The sequence below is a fragment of the Guillardia theta genome, assembly GCF_000315625.1.
Source record: "Guillardia theta CCMP2712 unplaced genomic scaffold GUITHscaffold_190, whole genome shotgun sequence".
Lineage (NCBI taxonomy): Eukaryota > Cryptophyceae > Pyrenomonadales > Geminigeraceae > Guillardia > Guillardia theta.
Genome location: NW_005434486.1, coordinates 35,838 through 54,617, shown reverse-complemented (window position 1 = coordinate 54,617; position 18,780 = coordinate 35,838). Strand labels below are relative to the sequence as shown.

Below are 18,780 nucleotides of genomic sequence, written 5' to 3'. Positions count from 1 at the left end.
AAGAGAACCATCTTGACTTGCCTCTTCACCAGCTCCGTCCATGCCATGGCGTGTTCGGTGAGCTGTCCCAAGTTTGATCAAGAAAGTATCATCAGCGTTACGCAGACACCTTGAAGATGGGATTCTTAGGAGGGAGATTTTCACGGACTTGTCTCCATGAGAATATCTCCTCTGAGAACAGGATGTTTAGAAGGATCGACTGCACATAGTCAGGCGCGAATTTCGAGTGGCCGTAAGCTCATCACCTGCGACAGAGCAACACAGTAGGAGGTCAGGTCAACAGCCTTCCTCCTCTCCTTCATGTCCTCGATCATCGTCATCGTCATCGTCACCTCCTCCTCCTCCTTCTCCTTCTCCTTCTCCTCCTCCTCCTCTCTTCCCTCCCTGCCTCCTTCCTTGTCCACCACGTTCCCCGACCAGCATGGAAATGGAATGCAGGGGATTGTTATTTTAACACAGGGGGGGACTACCCACCCCTGTAACTTCGGAATATTTTCATTACAATTCACCGGTAGTGAAACAGGGTAAAGACCCCTGGAGGAAATCCCATACTGACGCAAAATGCTGGGAGAGGCGGAAGAGGGGGAGAGGAGCAGGAGGAGCGGAGGGAGGAGTAGGAAGGAAAGGAAGAGGACAGATGATCGAAACATAAAGTTGCTGAACTTGTGATGACAGCAGAGGCGTCTGCTATGATCTGTAGGAGCGATGTGTTGTTGTTGAGGGGAGAAATGCATCATCATGGCAAAATTCTTGCTGGGAAGAGAGAGGGATTGTGGTCGGAATGGAGATGTCCAAGTTGAGTCAGGAAAACCATGATTCAAGTAGATTTGATGCTGATCTTCATCTCATCTTCATGGTTTCATCATCCTGCTAGCCTTTGTGCACACTGCTAGCCTGCCGTGACTTGCGACCCAAGGGCGGTCGCAAGTTACAACACCACTACAACTTGCTCAGAACCCGGAGGAAGATTGCGCATCAGACTTGTCTTGTGCTCAATAATGCTTGACGTGCAGTGAACAGATGTCAGAAGAGCAGAAGCAAGTCGGATACTTGCATTCTTTCCTCGCCGGAGGTGTAGGAGGCATCTTCCTGGTAGGGAGAGTTTGTCTCGCCCATGATGTCCTGATATAGCTGCAGGTTCTCGTTGGACATCCTCTGGACACGATCAAGGTTCGTATCCAGACCATGCATGTGAGTTGTCGGCAAATGCACACGCCGCCATGCGCTGAGTTGCTTGCAAGGTGGTACCCGGGCAAGAGGCGCCGTACAAGGAAGACAAGTTTGAGATGGGCGGTGCTGTGTGTGAATTTGATTGGGCAGGGGATGGTAGACTGTGCCAAGAAGATCGTGGAGAAAGAAGGGGTAGGCCCCGAGATGAAGAATGATATTGTGATGACGATGTGCACATAGTTCAAGGGATTGTATCGTGGAATGGCAGCGCCATTGGCGGGTGATTCAGCTCTATAAGACTTCATCGCCCTTGCACTCTTGTGATCGCCTTTATGAGTGCAGGAGTTGCTCCTATGTATGCCCTGTGCTTCTTGGGGTAATATTTCCAGCTCAGCTGCATTTCACGTTGAAGCCGTTGCTAACGCAGATATGGAGTCGGGAAGCATATCTTCTGTGACAACGATGCCTTTGAGAAGTTGAAGCTAACACAGATCGGTGCGATGGAGTTTGTCCTGTCGGCTCGTCCTCGACTCTCTCACTCTGACGCGCTGCAGGCTTGGCTGGAGCCACCTCTTCGTTGTTCACTACCCCGATCCTCGGGCCCGGTTCTCGGCACTTGGCCGGAGCTGCTCCAGTGTGATGAAAATTGCAGGAGAGAGGCTCAAGTGCGTCCTGCAGACGATGGAAAGTCCTCACTACCATGGGCCCAAGTACAACGGGTGTGCCGCTGTGCTGAATGCGACATGGTGGTTGATCGGTGCGTTCTGTGCAGGTACAAGGAGCTGGTGTCTGGATTGTACAAGGAGGGAGGGGTTTCAAGCATTATCCGTGGATCGGGAATTACGTAGGAGCCTTTCTTGTTCCGTGATTGTCGCTGATGAGAAGAGAAACCAGATGCTTCAGAGACGCCGTTGCTTCTTTCTTCTACTTCGCAACCTACGAGTTTCTCAAGAAGGAATGGACTCCCGAGGTTGAACAGAACGATTCTTATCGCCTCCGCATACCGCTGGTTGTTGCTGATTGTTGACTTGTATGCAAGGGCAAGAAGCAACCTGGAGTGTTCGCTACCTTCTGTGCAGGAGGTGACTTCTAATGCACTGCAGCGAGCGGCTGAAACTCGTCAGGTTTTGCTGGCATGGCCAACTGGATGGCAATGCTCCCTATCGACACGGTCAAGTCTCGATATCAGGTGAGATTCTTGTGGGCTCTTTCTCAGTCATCATCATCCACACAGGTTGCTGAGACGGGAAAGTATTCTGGTGTGACTGCTGTGGCAAGGGACATCATGGCGAGAGAAGGAGTAAGACAAGTTCACTCTTTTCTGCAACCTCATGTTGAGCAGGTCAAAGGATTCTATAAGGGACTGACCCCAGTGCTCGTACGTGCTTTCCCAGCCAATGCTGCATGTTTCGTGGGATACGAGACCGCCAGCAAGTTCTTGATCAAGATCGGAATCGAGTAAATTTAGTGAGTCCCATACCCAGTGCGACACCGTCAGACAGTTCTTTGGCCACTCTCGTCAACCAAATTAGAATCTGAGAAAATATTGTTCCATGCAAAAACAATATAAAGAATACAATCTGCAGAGACCACAATACACATCAAGCTGATCGCGCTGCTCTTGATCTGCCTCTCGGATGCAGCATTAACCACATGACTACGTTGTTAACTATCTAGTCCACGCCTCTACGCTCGTGAAATCGAATTCAGTGGATCTAAGTAACCGACTGAAATATCCACAAGAATTCCTTCACCTGGAAGTTCCATATGAGCCTAATTTAGAATTTCGCACTGTAAAATAACCTGAAAACCGCGAGTGTGTTCCTGTCGCGTTTGATTGCAATTGCTGGAAACTAGCCAAGCTTGCTTTGTCTGTCAGGTAAAATTCAGATCTGCTGAATCTACATAAAATTCGTGTAAAAACCTGCGACTGGCTTCTTCTTTCCAAAGGAAAATCGTCCGAACATTCTGATAATGAGCATTAAACCAGAAGTCCTGAGAACGAAAGTCTTACCCAGATCTCGGGCAGGAATTGGTGGTACAATTAGATGTTTTTCTGCCTCCATCATTCTCTTGAAGAGAGTCTGTAGAGCTTGATCGCGAGAGCGTTCTTCCAGCAACATTTCAGTGGGAACGTCTTGCAATTCGATTCGCATACCCTCGTTTAGAGTCATCTACCAAAGACTGAAAGACATTTTCGGATCGAGGGCTGACCAATTCGTCAGGACTAGAGTGCAACTGTAGCAAATCCGTTGCTTACTTGCGTGAAGAATCTGCAACCTCCAAATCATAAGCTCCTTGGAATCCAACTCTGTAGCCCTTCAGGACTTTTCCATTATCCCACAACACATCGCATCGCATGGCTGCACAAATAGAGTCACGGGTCCAAACAAAATGGGAATTCTCAACAAGCACCTTCGGGACATTGGGAGAATGAAAGAATGACACCAACACAAAACTCTTCAAAGGGAGTCAGACGAGCGCAGTGCAGTACTTTCCAGCATCACCTGCTGGGTCTGCACAATCCAGAGCCATCCTGTATGACTGGTTCGTCTTGACGAAAGTGCGGCTGTGTCGTGCAAACGCTACGTTGTCTTCTCGGATCAGTTCGCCAACCTTAAGCTTGCATTTTTGAGATTGGTGTGACCCGCTCTGTGAATTCGAGGGAGAAATCTTCAGGTTTGCCAAGTCAAATGTCCCCAGATTTGAACCAGTCTCAGAGTTCGTCTCGCTCGAGATGGACGATTCTTCGCACACAGAATCCTCAGTTGCCTGCTCATCATATGATTTCTCGACCTCTTGATCTACATTAACGCTTTGCTTCTCGCTGGAAGGACTTTTAGGGGATCGTAACCCACTCAGCTGAGGGAGCTGATAATTTCTAGTTCTCTTGCTTTCACTGTCTTGCTTCTCGTTTGTTTCTGCTTGCAAATGCGGAGAGCCATATCCATAAGGAGAGCCCAAGCTATCGGGAGAAGCAATGTGCGCAGGAAGAGGCGGAGCCATATTCTTGAGGTGACTCAACGAACTAGTCTCAAAATCACTCTTCACAGTCACAATCCTTGCTCGGTCACAATCCTTACTCGGCTTTGGGGGCACAGACCAAGTGTGCGCAACTCGCTGGACGAATCAGATATCAAGGTGTTAAGATCTGAGCGAAGGATGGAACTAGATGATTGAGAGGAAGCAGGGATCAGAGAGGTTCTTCAGCAGATACAGCACGATCAACGAAGGGGAGTGGGGAAAGACAATGGCAGGACGCCCATGCTGCGGCAGGGGAGGACGAAAGCCACGAGTGTCTGACGCTCTTACGCCGGGGGTGGGGTGGGATTACGACGGGGTGGGTAGGGTGCTGAATGGAGGTGATCGGGAAGCAGGGGTCTATTTTCGCGATGCTACTCCACCCAGTCTTACCCTGGTAGTAGCACCGGTAGAATCACGGGTTGTGTTGAAGGGGAGGGTGGGGTAATATGACCGGGGTCATGGTAAGTGTGAATGGGAGAAAGGGTGGGTAGCCAACTGTAGTATTGCAAACTTTCAATGCCGGATCGATTCTGGGGGTAGGGGTGGGTCCTCTTGTCGACCATGGGTGGAGGGGGGGCGGGGATCTCAGGGGAAAAGGGACCGTGGGGTGGGGTTATCAAGGTGGATTCTCCAGTACAAACTCATCATTCAATGCTTCCAGCAGGGCATTCATTTTTCATAATATTTGCTGAAAATAAATATAATTTATGAAATATATATTACTATTTCTTGAAAATATTTGAAAGTTGATTGATGGTGTGCTAATGTACACCCCCATCGAAATTTTATTGCTTCGAGAATCAAGTTTACCCGCCTTCAGTCCCAAGGGGGGAGGGGGGTCAAGGGCCTGGGTCTAGTAGGAATGGAGGGTTGCTATCGGTATACAGTATAAATCTATTCCTGGTAACGAATATTAAACATTTGTACCTGATTCCTGAATTATGTACTGGACTGTTGGAGGCTTTGAAGGTTTTGATCACCATTTGTACCAGAAATGCATGATTCGTGTACCACCAAAACCCAGTTTAAAAAGATTTACTCCCGAGAAAAACTCTAACTCAACCCTTTTTTAACCGAAAAGTATTCACTCATAATCACAATGGTACATGGAACTACAACCTAATAATACTTTTTGATAATTTCGTACAAATAGCTTAAAGACCGTTACGGAACATACCCCACCCCCCTTAGATGGGGTTGCTTGGAGGCCTGTAGGACTACCACGGGTGTCCCTGGATGAAACTGTTGGGACGTCACAGGGGTGGGAGCAAGATTCCAGTAACATCCATAGCTTCCCTTAGGAGGAGGGGTCCTCACCAAGTCACGATACTTCATCATCAGCACCAACAAACAAACTTTTACACCCCACCCACTGTCAAACCACCGTTAGTACCCCCATTAAACACACTAGCAAGTACCCCATGTATGAATACCCATGACAGTCACCCTACCACTGAGAGTTTCCCGCTCTCAACAGACCACCCCACAATGTTCAAATGGACCCCACCCACCCTACAAGTACCCTACCCGATCTGTATTAACCTTGCAGTCCGCCTCCCTTACGCCTTCACTACCCCTACCGTCTTTTTCGACAATAATGCTTCTATCGCGCTGCCGGTCGACGTACGATAGTAGTACTACCCGTACCCCCTCAATTCGTTCTTGACATCATGAGTAAGGTACCCCCTCTGACCCCTACTGGTTACCTGTTCTTGTACCCGTCATCGAAATTCTTGAGGTACCAGTACCCTATAGGCCATACCACCCAGCCATATTTACAAGAGATTTTACACTCGACTACCCCTACGGCTGATTCGAGTACCCCTATGACACTGAGTGGCTACTTCGAGGGTTCGATAAATACCACCCCTGAGCTTTTTGGTTAGACCACCCCCTTTTTCCCAAGAAAATTCTGTGTTATCATGAGGTACCCCTGGATGAGGGGGCTGAAGTAATCGTTACACGACGGGGATAGATACTACCGGTACATTTTACAAACAGATGCCTATCAAAGGTGGGGGTACTTTGCTTTGGTCTTATATCCGAGGAAGGGTCATGGTCACGGGGAAACCATCTAGTCATGTAACAGCTTATAACCGTCGACGTCATCACCCGCCTCAGATTTGACGTGGGCTACCGTAACGGACCCGCAGCGCGTTGCGCCTTGCAACGGTAGTAACGGCACGATCGCAGCAGATAGAGGGGCAGTACTGGTAGCAGCAGCAGCAGCAGCAGAGGAGGTAGCGGTAGCACAGGTAGCAGAGGCAGGAGGAGGAGGAGGTGGAGCAGCAGTAGAGGCAGGAGGAGGAGGAGGAGGAGGAGGAGTAGCGGCAGTAGCGGCAGTAGAGGCAGTAGTAGGAGGAGGTAGAGCAGCAGTAGCATGTGCATCCTCAACAGCGTAGACGGGTCGAGGATGGTGATATTGGAGTGGAACAATCTCTGACTAGGTTGAAACCTTCAACTATTCTCCCATGGAGATACGACGATATGCAATCACATCCGCCCGAGTCATCATGCTGAGCGCCTCAACCTGCTAGACTAGCAGTGCCATGGCGTCAGTCTTGCTTCAACAGTAGCATTGCTCCTCAAAAAGCATGAGCTGTTTGTGTACAAAGACACTTGTGCTGTTTGTGTACAAAGATACTTGTGCTGTTTGTGTACAAAGATACTGGTTCTGAGAAAGTTGGAGAGAGAGCTTTGAACACATCCACTGAATATTAGTATGAGAGAGAAACAGAGGCGGGGGAAAGGGGTGAGATGCAGGGGGGGAGGGAGCCAGGGAGGGAGGCAGGGAGAGGGAGAGATGGAGGGGAAGAGAGAGAGCGAGAGAGATTTCGATTGATCGTATCATCGTTCTAGTGTCAATCATTATCGTGTATTATTTGAGGAGTTGTGCAGGCAAATCACGCCGTTGAGGGTGCGACATGTTGGAGTTGAGTCAGGAAATGTCTGAATAGACTGAATTGAGGAATCATTGATCAGTAGAACTGACTAATGGACACAAGAATTAGAGTTCAACAATAAAAATGGTTCGCGGCAGCTTTTAGAAGGCTGTTGTGTGGTGCAGGATGATGTTGTCGAGTGAAGAGATCTCAACTATTCAGAAGAATTGCGGTGATGAACACCAAGATCGAAACAGCAGAATAACCTTTTCATGGAATAAAACAAAGCACACAACGATGAAGACAACAACCATCCGAGATGGCATAACAAGAGTGAACTTGAGCAGGCAAACATGCCTCCATGCATTCCTCTGATTCCTTACCTAGGAGGCCAAGTACCGAACTCACCCTCCTTCCCATTCACGTTCGACGGAGCATTGCTTGAGGATTCGCTCTTGACATAGATCTCATGGTTCCCGGTGTCAGGGCCGGAGTAGGTGAGGTCTTGGTAGATTCCGCCGTAGTTCTGGAAACCCACAAGGACCAGGTCGTGCAGTCCAGGGTTTAGGTGGACCCGCCCACATCGTTTCAGTGCTCCATGAAGACCGTCGTTGTCAACTATCAACTTCTTCTCGAGGTAGATCTTTGAACCATCATCTGATTCAGTACAGAACGAGTAGTCTCCTCCGTGACGCACCCTGACCTTTCCGTAGATTTGCCATGCGTACTTGGATCCTGGGGTGTTGGGAACTATCCTTCGGATTTCGTTGAGGCTGCGGAAGCAAATGTACTTTACGCTTGCTTGCCCAACAAAGTTCATGTGCGACACATCAGGGACTCTCTGGAACGGGCTGTAACTTGTCGAGTACACTCTCACTTTCCAGTCAGAAGCCTTTGGCACTGGAGGGACCTTCTTTCTCGAAACGCTGGGAAGACGAACCTCCTGCCCGTATGTGTCTGGCCCGTAGTACGTCGCTACCTCCATCGCCCCTCCGTAGTGCTGAAAGCCCACCACCCGCACGTTGTGATCTCCCTTTGTCAGCTCTACTGCCGCGCATCGCCTCTCGCCGCCATGAAGGCCGTCGTTGGTGACGATCTCCTTGCCTTCCAGGTAGAGGGCAGATCCATCGTCCGACGTAGTGCACAAGGTATACTTCCCTGCCGTCTCGATGGGGACGGCGCCGATAAACTCCCAAGCGTAATCGTGATCGGGAGTACCAGAGACGGCGCGCATGAAGTCTCCGTTACTGCGATAGTCTATCACCTGGACTTTGGTCTCTCCCACATAATCTAAGAGCTCAGGGTCTCCTTGAGCTAAGTTGTATAGGTGCCAGAGGTCAGTCTTGTACATCCTGAGAATCCACTCCGACGGCGCGACCTTCTCCGGGATCCCTGACAGCCCGTCCGACCTCAACGCTCTCGTCACGTGGCCCGTGTCAGGTCCCCTGTACGTCGCCTCCAGGAACACGCCGCCTCCTTGCTGGAAGCCCGGCAGGTGTAGCTGGTGCATGCCGGCCTTGAGGGTGATGGACCCGCATCGCTCGACAGGTCCGTGGGGTTTGTTGTTGTCGACCACCAGAATGTCGTCCACAAGCAAGAGACTTCCGTCGTCGGAGGTTGTGCAGAAATGGTACGAGCCCTCCCGGTGCACGTTCAGGGTCCCGTACACTTCCCACTGGTAGTTTGCCGAGGGAGTCTTGGGGATGAGGCGGCGGAACTGCCTCAGGTCGTCGAAGAACAAGTAGTCCACGTGTGCCTTGCCCACGTAGTTGAGAAGCGAAGGCGGGTTCACATCGGTCAAGCTGTACGGCGCCGCATACATGCGCATCAGGAACTTCGACGGCATCGGCAGCGCCGGAAGGTCGCCACATCCCTTGCCCTTGCTGAGCATCGTGATCAGGCTGTTACCCGTGTCAGGTCCTTGGTACGTGACGCGCTGGTAGGCCGCGCCGTAGTGATTGAAGCCCTCTACGACGACCTTGTGATCACCAGCGCTTAGAGTCTTGCGGCGGCACTTCCTTTCACGTCCATGCAGGCCGTCGTTGGTTATCAACAGATCCCCGTCTACAATCATTTGCGAGCCGTCGTCGGAGGAGGTACAGAGCAGGTACGATCCCGCCTCCTCGATCAGGAGGGAGCCGTACAACACCCAGGCGAAGTTGGAGGACGGCGTTCCCCTTACGATACGTTGGAACGCCGCCACGTTAGGGAAGTATGGCATGTCGAACCCATTCTTGTCACCGACGACCTGCATTGTGTAGACGTCAGGGATCCTGGTAATCTGGCGGTCTGTCTTGAACGTCCGTATCGCCCAGTTTGAATTCTTGGGTGATTCGGGCAGTTTAATCTTGGACTTATGGCTGGGCACGAACCTCCAAGTACCATCAGTGTCAGGGCCCTTGTACACCAGCTGCACCATCCCGGGCCCAAGGTTGTTGAACATCTGGACCATGATGTCCACATACCCGGAGTCAAGCTTCATCTCGTGGCGCTTGGTAAGAGCTCCATGGAGTCCGTTGTTGTCAATGACCACCTTTCCAGCGATCCAGAGCTTCGAGCCATCGTCCGAGGTGAGACTGAAAGTGTAATGTCCAGGGGTGTTGATTTTCAGGGATCCGTAAAACGCTGCTGTGTACTTCTCCAATTGCATGTTTGGCATGTAGTGTCGAAAGACCTCATTCCGGTTCATGTTGATGATTCGAACATTAGCCTGCCCGATGTACTTCAAGGCACTAATGCTCGGTAAGGCGGAAATCTGCATATCCGACACTGCTACCCTCATGATCCATGTGGAGCTGGATCGACGTACATTGGCTGATTTCCTCGAAACGCTGGGAAGACGAACCTCCTGCCCGTATGTGTCCGGCCCGTAGTACGTCGCTACCTCCATCGCCCCTCCGTAGTGCTGAAAGCCCACCACCCGCACGTTGTGATCTCCCTTTGTCAGCTCTACTGCCGCGCATCGCCTCTCGCCGCCATGAAGGCCGTCGTTGGTGACGATCTCCTTGCCTTTCAGGTAGAGGGCAGATCCATCGTCCGACGTAGTGCACAAGGTATACTTCCCTGCCGTCTCGATGGGGACGGCGCCGATAAACTCCCAAGCGTAATCGTGATCGGGAGTACCAGAGACGGCGCGCATGAAGTCTCCGTTACTGCGATAGTCTATCACCTGGACTTTGGTCTCTCCAACAAAGTTCAAGAAAGGAATATAAGCATCTGCCAACGTCGTAAGCCCCCATATAGGACTCTTGTACATCCTGAGAATCCACTCCGACGGCGCGACCTTCTCCGGGATCCCTGACAGCCCGTCCGACCTCAACGCTCTCGTCACGTGGCCCGTGTCAGGTCCCCTGTACGTCGCCTCCAGGAACACGCCGCCTCCTTGCTGGAAGCCCGGCAGGTGTAGCTGGTGCATGCCGGCCTTGAGGGTGATGGACCCGCATCGCTCGACAGGTCCGTGGGGTTTGTTGTTGTCGACCACCAGAATGTCGTCCACAAGCAAGAGACTTCCGTCGTCGGAGGTTGTGCAGAAATGGTACGAGCCCTCCCGGTGCACGTTCAGGGTCCCGTACACTTCCCACTGGTAGTTTGCCGAGGGAGTCTTGGGGATGAGGCGGCGGAACTGCCTCAGGTCGTCGAAGAACAAGTAGTCCACGTGTGCCTTGCCCACGTAGTTGAGAAGCGAAGGCGGGTTCACATCGGTCAAGCTGTACGGCGCCGCATACATGCGCATCAGGAACTTCGACGGCATCGGCAGCGCCGGAAGGTCGCCACATCCCTTGCCCTTGCTGAGCATCGTGATCAGGCTGTTACCCGTGTCAGGTCCTTGGTACGTGACGCGCTGGTAGGCCGCGCCGTAGTGATTGAAGCCCTCTACGACGACCTTGTGATCACCAGCGCTTAGAGTCTTGCGGCGGCACTTCCTTTCACGTCCATGCAGGCCGTCGTTGGTTATCAACAGATCCCCGTCTACAATCATTTGCGAGCCGTCGTCGGAGGAGGTACAGAGCAGGTACGATCCCGCCTCCTCGATCAGGAGGGAGCCGTACAACACCCAGGCGAAGTTGGAGGACGGCGTTCCCCTTACGATACGTTGGAACGCCGCCACGTTAGGGAAGTATGGCATGTCGAACCCATTCTTGTCACCGACGACCTGCATTGTGTAGACGTCAGGGATCCTGGTAATCTGGCGGTCTGTCTTGAACGTCCGTATCGCCCAGTTTGATTGCCTTGGTTCTGTGGGGAGGGAAATGTGCTTTCCTTCACTCCTTATAAACATCATGTTGCCATCAGTGTCAGGGCCCTTGTACACCAGCTGCACCATCCCGGGCCCAAGGTTGTTGAACATCTGGACCATGATGTCCACATACCCGGAGTCAAGCTTCATCTCGTGGCGCTTGGTAAGAGCTCCGTGGATTCCGTTGTTGTCAATGACCACCTTTCCAGCGATCCAGAGCTTCGAGCCATCGTCCGAGGTGAGACTGAAAGTGTAATGTCCAGGGGTGTTGATTTTCAGGGATCCGTAAAACGCTGCTGTGACCTTTTCAGATGGCGCGTGCGCGACATATGCGCCAAGTCTTCCAATTGCAGGAAAGTTGATGAAGTCGACATTAGCCTGCCCGATGTACTTCAAGGCATAAATGCTGGGCAGGGATGTGATCTGGTGACTAGAAGCGGCCACCCTGACCACCCACTGGGACTCTGGAAGTCTTTTGGTGCTTTCAATCAGCACTGACTGGGTCTTTCGCATAAATCCTTCCCACGTCAAACAATCGGTCTTTCTCGGTCCAACGTATGTGATGTGATCTCCTCTGAAGTAGCTCCTTGAGAATAGAGTAACCTGTTTTTGTTGACGTCAATCGAGGTTCGCACAGCAAGGTAGATGCTAGAACCTTCAATCCGGATGGAACATCGAGCGAGGCAAGCTGATTGGGTTGGAAGGGGCAATTTAAATGCGTACACATGCCCAAATCGTCGTCGCACTCTCCCCCGCGGAATTCGCTGTATCGCCCAACGGGAAACGTCGTCTTCCATCCTGTGAAGTCGCAATTAGAGGCAAAGGTTGCCTCCTTCTCCTCCGCACTGCACAATCAAACTTCAGTATCCTCATGTACAAATTCAGATGGTTCTTACACAGGAGGGCAGGCATCGGGGATGTAGCAGGCTTCTCGGAGTGCCCGAACAGTGTTGAAGCTGTCTCTCGTGGCGTTTCTCATCCCCTGGTGAACAAGCAGATTACACACATTCGTCTTCCTCTTTTTCAAAAAGATCACCCAGGGTCCAACATTGAAACCCCAGCAGCAGACGCCGACGTCATCGCTGTGGGTACATCCAGCTCCTCCGCATTTCTTGGGACAATCTCCGATGTCCTCCTCGAAACCATGACCTGCAATGCTGTCAAGGTACAGCTTGACCGCACGCATCAATCACACTCACATCTGACATCCGACAACCAGATGTGTCCCGTGCCGCCACCCCGCCTCCTTGCGATTCCGCCCTCTGGGAATCCGAGGCCCTTGCAGACTGTCGTCGCAGACTCTTGGGTGAACCCACGACCGCACACGGTTCCCCAGAACCCGTTGTAGTTGACCTCCAGGCGGCATGACCCAGTGTCACAGTCCACCAACCGGGTGAAGTGGTTCCCTCCACCAGGGCAGAAGTACCTCGAGGGCCTCCAGGATTCAGTGACGTGTGCTGAGATCAAGTCACAACAACATCTGATGCACAGCCTTCACCTACCATCACCCTGCAAACCGTCCATTCCTGCTCGACCTTGGATTCCTCTCCAACCCATGACGCCTGACTGGCCTCTTGGCCCTGCCATGAAAGCATAAACCCTTCCCCACGCGAGCAAGGAGCTCAAACACCTTTCGGTCCCGTGATTCCTTCAGGTCCTGGTGAACCTGAGGGACCAGACAATCCTGCAGGTCCTCTGGGTCCTTGGGGTCCAGGAATTCCATCCTTTCCGTTCATGCCTGGCAGTCCATTCATGCCTGGCAGTCCGGGAGGTCCCCTGAAAGCAAAGTCAAAGAGGAAGAAATGAGCTCATGTCACCGTACCTTGGACCCTGAACAAGGTGGAAGGGAGCGTTGATCATATCAGTTTCTTTGGTGTTGAAGGCCACAACCTCGTCCTTGATGTCCTTGAGCTCTCTCTTGACGAAATCACTAGCTTCCACCAACTGGCTTTTCAACTTGTCCTCGTGTTTGCGCGACTTCTTCAGCGCCGAGGCCATTCTTTTCAGTCTTCTCTTCAGCATGGATTCCTTGGTGAGGAACGTCTGTGGGATGCCAGGGGATTGATCCCTGCTACTGATTCCTCCGGATGCAGTCGACGGCATGTACGTCAACCCTCCTTGCTGCATCCCTCCAGCTACACCCTCCTCCTCTTGAACCTCTTGATAATCCTGAGGAACTTGAACCAGAGAGCTCCCCACGCCGACATCAGGGTATCCATTCTCAGGGGATGGTGGTGCATAGCTCAGCTCCTGCTCTGGCACTCCTTGCATACCATCCATGCTCGCCGGTAACGTAAAGCTTGTCTCAGGAACCTGCACTAGAGCACTGGGCTCCCTGTCGAAGTTTACCTGCATGAGGAGAAGGCAAACAGCAACAAGGGAAGCGAGCAAGCAACTGATCAAGATCCTCGAGCTCATCTTCGCACTCCTTCTCCCTGCATGCTCTGCCTCCTCCCCCGCGCTAGGCAGCATCCCCGCCCTGGCCGACACAGAGCCTTCCACCCCTGGTCTCTACCTGAGCAGGATGGGAAAGGAGGGGGTCGTGGGTCAGGTTGAGAAAAATTCTCTAAAGGGCACGCCTCTTCGGGATGACAGTTACATTGTAACGGTGAACTAAAGACGGTTTGCAACTTGGCAGTACTGCCGGCCGGGCCGTGGGCCCTGCCGTGGGCCCTGCCGTGGGCCCTGCCGTGGGCCGGCGGGGCCCGGGCCCAGCGGGCCCGACCGCCCGGCGGGCCCGACCGCCCGGCGGAGCCTCAGGCCCTGAGTGATCGAGTTAACGGACTAACAGGCTTGCGGAGTCCCGGTCGGCCCGGGCGCCGGGCGGAGGCCGGGCCCGCCATCACTGTAGGGTCGGACTACAGTGCGGTCCCGGAAGTTCGGAGGCCGTCCGGATCGGCCGGGGTCATGGGAGTCGCCTGGGCCGGATCGATCGTCCGCGACAGGCTCGAGGCTCTGACTCGGACCTGCCGCCCGGCCAGCCTGGTGACCGCCGCGGTCACGGTCACGACGGTAGTACGGTACTCCCGGTGGTGACGGTGACTGTACAGCTTGTTTACTGAACTTCCTAAACCTCCGAGTCTTCTCAAATTCACATCAGTCGGACTTGATCCGCTGATCATGATCAGCCTCAGGCTGGTGACAGGCACGGTGAGCCGCTCGGAAGCACCGTGCGGTGACCGGCGACCGTGACCGTGACTTCCGAGTTCTGAAGCTACGACTCAAAGAATATTGCAATTGAGGCTTTGTTCGTGACAAGTACATGGCAATGTCAGACCCGTTGTCCGATCACGGATCCGATGATCGGACAAGTTTGCTCATCGGATCGCACTGTGAAACTTGAAATCAGGTTCTGAGGAAGTACTAGGGTGTTCGAAAACCGAAGTAAGTTCAAGTTCGAGATCTGGGATTTAGTTTTACATACATGCAGGAAAAACAAGGGGAAAACTGCAAAGGAACAAGCATGCTAAATGGTTGTCCAAGCTCAGATGACCATGGGTTCAGACTCTCTTATCCTTGATACAGCAAGGGGTGGCGGCCTCCTCCTGTTCGTGGGTGTTGAGAGGTGAAACGAGCATGTGCTACTCGCTGGAGATCTCAACACGTATGAGCAGCTGTAGCTTGAAATCTTCTCCTTCTCTAACGCTCTCTTCAGCATGATCAGATTCTCTTCGATAGATCGCTCCATGTCATCCAATTTGCCGCCCCACCAGTTGAACCAGACCAATCCGAAGATGAGAAACATCGCAATGGCGAAAAGAAAACCAAACGATGTTGATATGATCATGAAGGTTCTTTCGCTGACCGCCGACTGGACGTAGTGTTGCAGCTTTATGTGGCTAATAGACGATTCTGGCTCAAGAAGGATTCCTGCAATGGAAGGAGATAAAAGGAGCTCTTCTACTGAAGACATGCTTGTTTGAAGGGTTCCACACGAGTAGCAGAAGATATGCAAGGCTCAAGAGGATCGCGCACGATGGTTGACCTTGTGGGAGATAGCAAGAGAGGATATAAGAAATTTCACGGGAGTATGGGAAGAAGCGACGAGTCCAAGGACAGCACGAGATTGGTTGCAGGGAGGGATGCTCAAAGGAGAGCAAGGAGCAGAGGAGAGGAGAGGATATCAACAGCAAGCAAGAGGTCACACGAGGGTTGATGCGAGTGTCGTATACGAAGTAGTTGTCTCCAAGGAGCAATATGACGATCGTGTAGTCGGCAGAATGTTTCCGACGGTGTCGGGGAAGAAGGGGTGGAGGGTGGAAGGGATGGATACTTATCAGGTAAAAGAAGGGTGGGTACATGTGAGGAGGGGTACATTTTCCTGCAAATCTCATTGAATGATAGTGGTAAAATAATATGATAGGGGGTAGGGTAGATAGCTTTTGTCAGAACATGGGGTACCAAATGAGTTGGTGGGGTAGTTGATGCAGCCGGTCGCAGGAGTAAAGTGATAATAGTTAAAGTACCCTACCCCTTTTAATGAGACTTTTACAGGGTAAAAGTACCGGTACAAAAGCGGTAGATGTTAAACCAGAAATGTCTGTCATGTATAAAACTCCGGCAACATTTTTAAATGATCCATTTGAAATTTGCAGGGTCCTATCGATTCACTACCCGTCCTTCCTTCTGTAAAATGAGTAAAGAGCAGAGGTACTTTTCAATTTGAGGTACCAGCTGAAATGAAATGGTCAGATACGCAGAATTTATAATGACATTTCGTACCAGTCTCAATTTTGTAATCAAATATTTAAAAGTAAATATTACTTAGTACAACAAGAAAACAAATGTTTGTAATTTTGTACCCAAATCTGGACACAAGTTTTTCTTTTGATCGGCGGCGGACTCGAGTGTCGGGCCTGACTCCCGACGGCAAAAGTTTGGACGTCACGGGTTCCTACTTTTATCTTTACTCAGGTTCCAATCGAGCGTCGGAGTCGGAGGCCGCGGCCCGGCCCCCGGGCCCGGCAGACGGTTGATTCTCTGAACCTGTCAGTGTCTTTTCGCTGGATGCTCAGTGTACTACGGTACACGCATCTGGTCCAGGCCTGGATCATCGTCGGATCTTTCAACGTCAGGCCGCTCCAGGCCCGGGCCCGGCCCGCCGGGGGCCCGGCTCGGACCTGCCGACTCCGGGCCGGGCCCTGGCACTCACGGTTGCCATGGTGACTGAGGGGGATGAGTCTCTGAACTACCACTGACTGTACTGGCACGGGAGGAGGTCTAGAAGGGTTTGTGTGTTTCACTTACACAGGTAGGGTGGGTCGTCTCTTTGAAGACCCCAATAGGATACAAGGGGTAGGGTACCTAGTGTATTTGTGGGGACTGGTTGGAATTTTTCTGTGGAAATTTCAATGGATGAAATGGGTGGGGTTCAAAGACATGGGGTACATGAAAAATGAATGAGGTGGGGGTACATTATGTATGGGTAGGGGGTACTCCTTGGGCCCATCCATGCTCAAGGCCATTTGGCATGTGCAAGAGACGAGCGAAGGGAATGAAGGGAGCAAGGGGGGAGCGACGATGCGTTTGATGATAGAATTATGATGATGATGATGATGATAAGGATGATGGTGATGATGATGTTCACAGCATACAAAGAGAGTAGATGATTTCCGTGGATGAGGCATGGGATGTGCTTCGTGGCGATGGTGGTAGTAGTGGTGGTACGGTGATGTCATGGAGTGTTGACTCAGTTGAGCTTGTCGGCGTCTCTACATCTTCTTCTTCCTCAACTTTGTTCCTATCTGCTGCTCCAGCCTCCATCACTAACACCCACACCCCCTCGTTGCAGGTCAGGATAATCTGAATTGTTGACGTTTGTACGATGGAGAGGGGACTGGCGGCCGAGGATACGCAAAATGGAAACCAGGAGGGTCGAGGCTCCAATTCAAGGAATCGCGGCAGCCGCCAAGAGCAAAGGAGCTTCGGAGATACTCTGAGGAAGGAGCAGAAGCAGGGGCCAGGGAACCCTGGCAAGAAGGGAGGAGGGAGGACCGGAATGAACGGGAAGGAGCGGGCGGACATGTTGAAGCTGGCAGTCAAGATCGTGTCCGAGGATCGAAGCGTCTCTGTCGAGGTCCCCTCCAGTGCGTCTGCTGTGGACCTGAAGAGGAAGGTTGGGCAGCAGCTGCAGCATGCCATCGGGGAGGAGGAGGCCGAGCGTAGTTTGCGGCTTATCTTCTCGGGGAAGGAGCTGGACGGGGAGAGAGCACTGAAGGAGTTCAACCTGGCGAGCGGCTCTGTTGTCCATGTTGTCATCGTGAGATCCCAGCTCGGGGTCTCCTCTCCTCCTGTGAGCGATGGGCCGCCCCCTGTGCAAGGGGTCGCTGAGGAGGAGGGCGCAGGAGAGGGGAAGGAGGAGGGGAGGAAGGAGGAGGAGAGGAAGGAGGAGGAGAGGAGGGAGGAACCGTGTACGACGTCTCGGATCCCTTGCGATGCTCTCTGCTACGCTGAGAAGAAGTGGCGCAGAGGATTCCGCACCAAGAAGACTGAGAAGGGGTACATGGTCCAGTTCTCGGAAGGGGAGGACGGGGAGGTACAGGACACGCAGGGCAAGCACATCAGACTACGCGCGTACTGGTGGAGAAATCTCAAGGATGAGGAGGATGTGATATCGTTGGAGCCGCTGAAGAAGCTGAAATATGAGCCGTTCGAGCTCCCGTCCTCCTCGGAGAAGATCTACTGGTTCGACGGCAGAGTCCTTGCCAACTATCTCGTCTCCTCTGCCAACTTCGTCCACCCGGTGTCAAGGAGGCCGCTGGAGAGGAAGGAGGTGGTGGAGCTGGACGCGTATCTGGAGAGGAACAAGTGCGGCAAGGCGTGCGTGACTCACGTGTACGACCAGAAGGATAGCAGCAGCGAGAACGCGCAGAACCACGTCAGGGCGCTGAGGAGGGAAGCAGGGCAGATCCTCGCTGCTCTCTTTGCCGGCAGCTCAGAGGACGTGCAGAGGAGGCGGGATAGAGGAGGAGGCGATCGAAGGGGAGGAGGAGGAGGAGGAGGAGGGGAGAGGAGGGGAGATCGGCGGGGTGGCCCTCCCGAGGCATCTGCTGGTCGTGGGGGCAGGAGGAACTTTGGGCAAGGGCAGGAGGAGGATGTAGAGCTGCAGGCAGCCCTAGAACGCTCTCAGCAGGATTTTCAGGTCTTCCTCTGCTCTGCTCTGCTCTGCTCTGCTCTGCTCTGCTCTGCTCTGCTCTGCTCTGCTCTGCTCTGCTCTGCTCTGCTCTCCTCTCCTCTCCTCTCCTCATCGTTCTTCATCTTCTCCCTTCCTCTGCTCTCAACTCCTCTCGTCCCTCCTCCTGTCTTGTCCTCTTGCTTCCCTCCATCTTCCGCTGTTCCTTACCTCTTCCCTGCTATGCTCTCCATCACCTTTTCCTCTCCTCGTCTCTCCGTCATTCTCCACTCCCCTACAGTTTGCTTGCTCCTCCCCTCCTCCCCTCCTCCCTCCTCCCCTCCTCCCCTCCTCCC

General features: G+C 52.6%; 4 protein-coding genes across 4 annotated transcripts; 2 read left to right on the top strand and 2 right to left on the bottom strand.

Moving 5' to 3' along the window:
• Nucleotides 1-1,020: 1,020 nt before the first annotated feature.
• On the top strand, nucleotides 1,021-2,632 carry GUITHDRAFT_201015 (mitochondrial carrier protein; the record flags this gene model as incomplete). The annotated part of the gene is made up of 15 exons (XM_005820122.1): nucleotides 1,021-1,092; nucleotides 1,138-1,191; nucleotides 1,242-1,280; nucleotides 1,321-1,362; nucleotides 1,411-1,450; nucleotides 1,513-1,546; nucleotides 1,598-1,665; nucleotides 1,725-1,775; nucleotides 1,823-1,899; nucleotides 1,953-2,014; nucleotides 2,065-2,140; nucleotides 2,210-2,252; nucleotides 2,295-2,359; nucleotides 2,405-2,470; nucleotides 2,513-2,632. The coding sequence occupies 15 exons, from the start codon at nucleotides 1,021-1,023 to the stop codon at nucleotides 2,630-2,632; spliced, it is 909 nt and encodes a 302-aa protein (XP_005820179.1).
• Nucleotides 2,633-2,700: 68 nt separating this feature from the next.
• On the bottom strand, nucleotides 2,701-3,782 carry GUITHDRAFT_156131 (hypothetical protein). Its single transcript, XM_005820112.1, has 8 exons — nucleotides 3,678-3,782; nucleotides 3,586-3,630; nucleotides 3,431-3,533; nucleotides 3,329-3,379; nucleotides 3,185-3,280; nucleotides 3,095-3,138; nucleotides 2,974-3,042; nucleotides 2,701-2,924 (listed from the first exon to the last, which is right to left on the bottom strand). The coding sequence occupies exons 1-8, from the start codon at nucleotides 3,703-3,705 to the stop codon at nucleotides 2,857-2,859; spliced, it is 504 nt and encodes a 167-aa protein (XP_005820169.1). The 5' UTR covers nucleotides 3,706-3,782; the 3' UTR covers nucleotides 2,701-2,856.
• Nucleotides 3,783-7,330: 3,548 nt separating this feature from the next.
• Nucleotides 7,331-8,076, bottom strand: GUITHDRAFT_156129 (hypothetical protein). Its single transcript, XM_005820111.1, has one exon. The coding sequence runs from the start codon at nucleotides 8,059-8,061 to the stop codon at nucleotides 7,456-7,458; it is 606 nt and encodes a 201-aa protein (XP_005820168.1). The 5' UTR covers nucleotides 8,062-8,076; the 3' UTR covers nucleotides 7,331-7,455.
• Nucleotides 8,077-17,137: 9,061 nt separating this feature from the next.
• GUITHDRAFT_120629 (hypothetical protein) lies at nucleotides 17,138-18,276 on the top strand (the record flags this gene model as incomplete). Its single annotated transcript, XM_005820110.1, has 2 exons — nucleotides 17,138-18,190; nucleotides 18,247-18,276. 2 exons carry the CDS (start codon nucleotides 17,138-17,140, stop codon nucleotides 18,274-18,276), a joined length of 1,083 nt encoding a protein of 360 aa, XP_005820167.1.
• Between the last annotated feature and the right edge of the window lie 504 nt (nucleotides 18,277-18,780).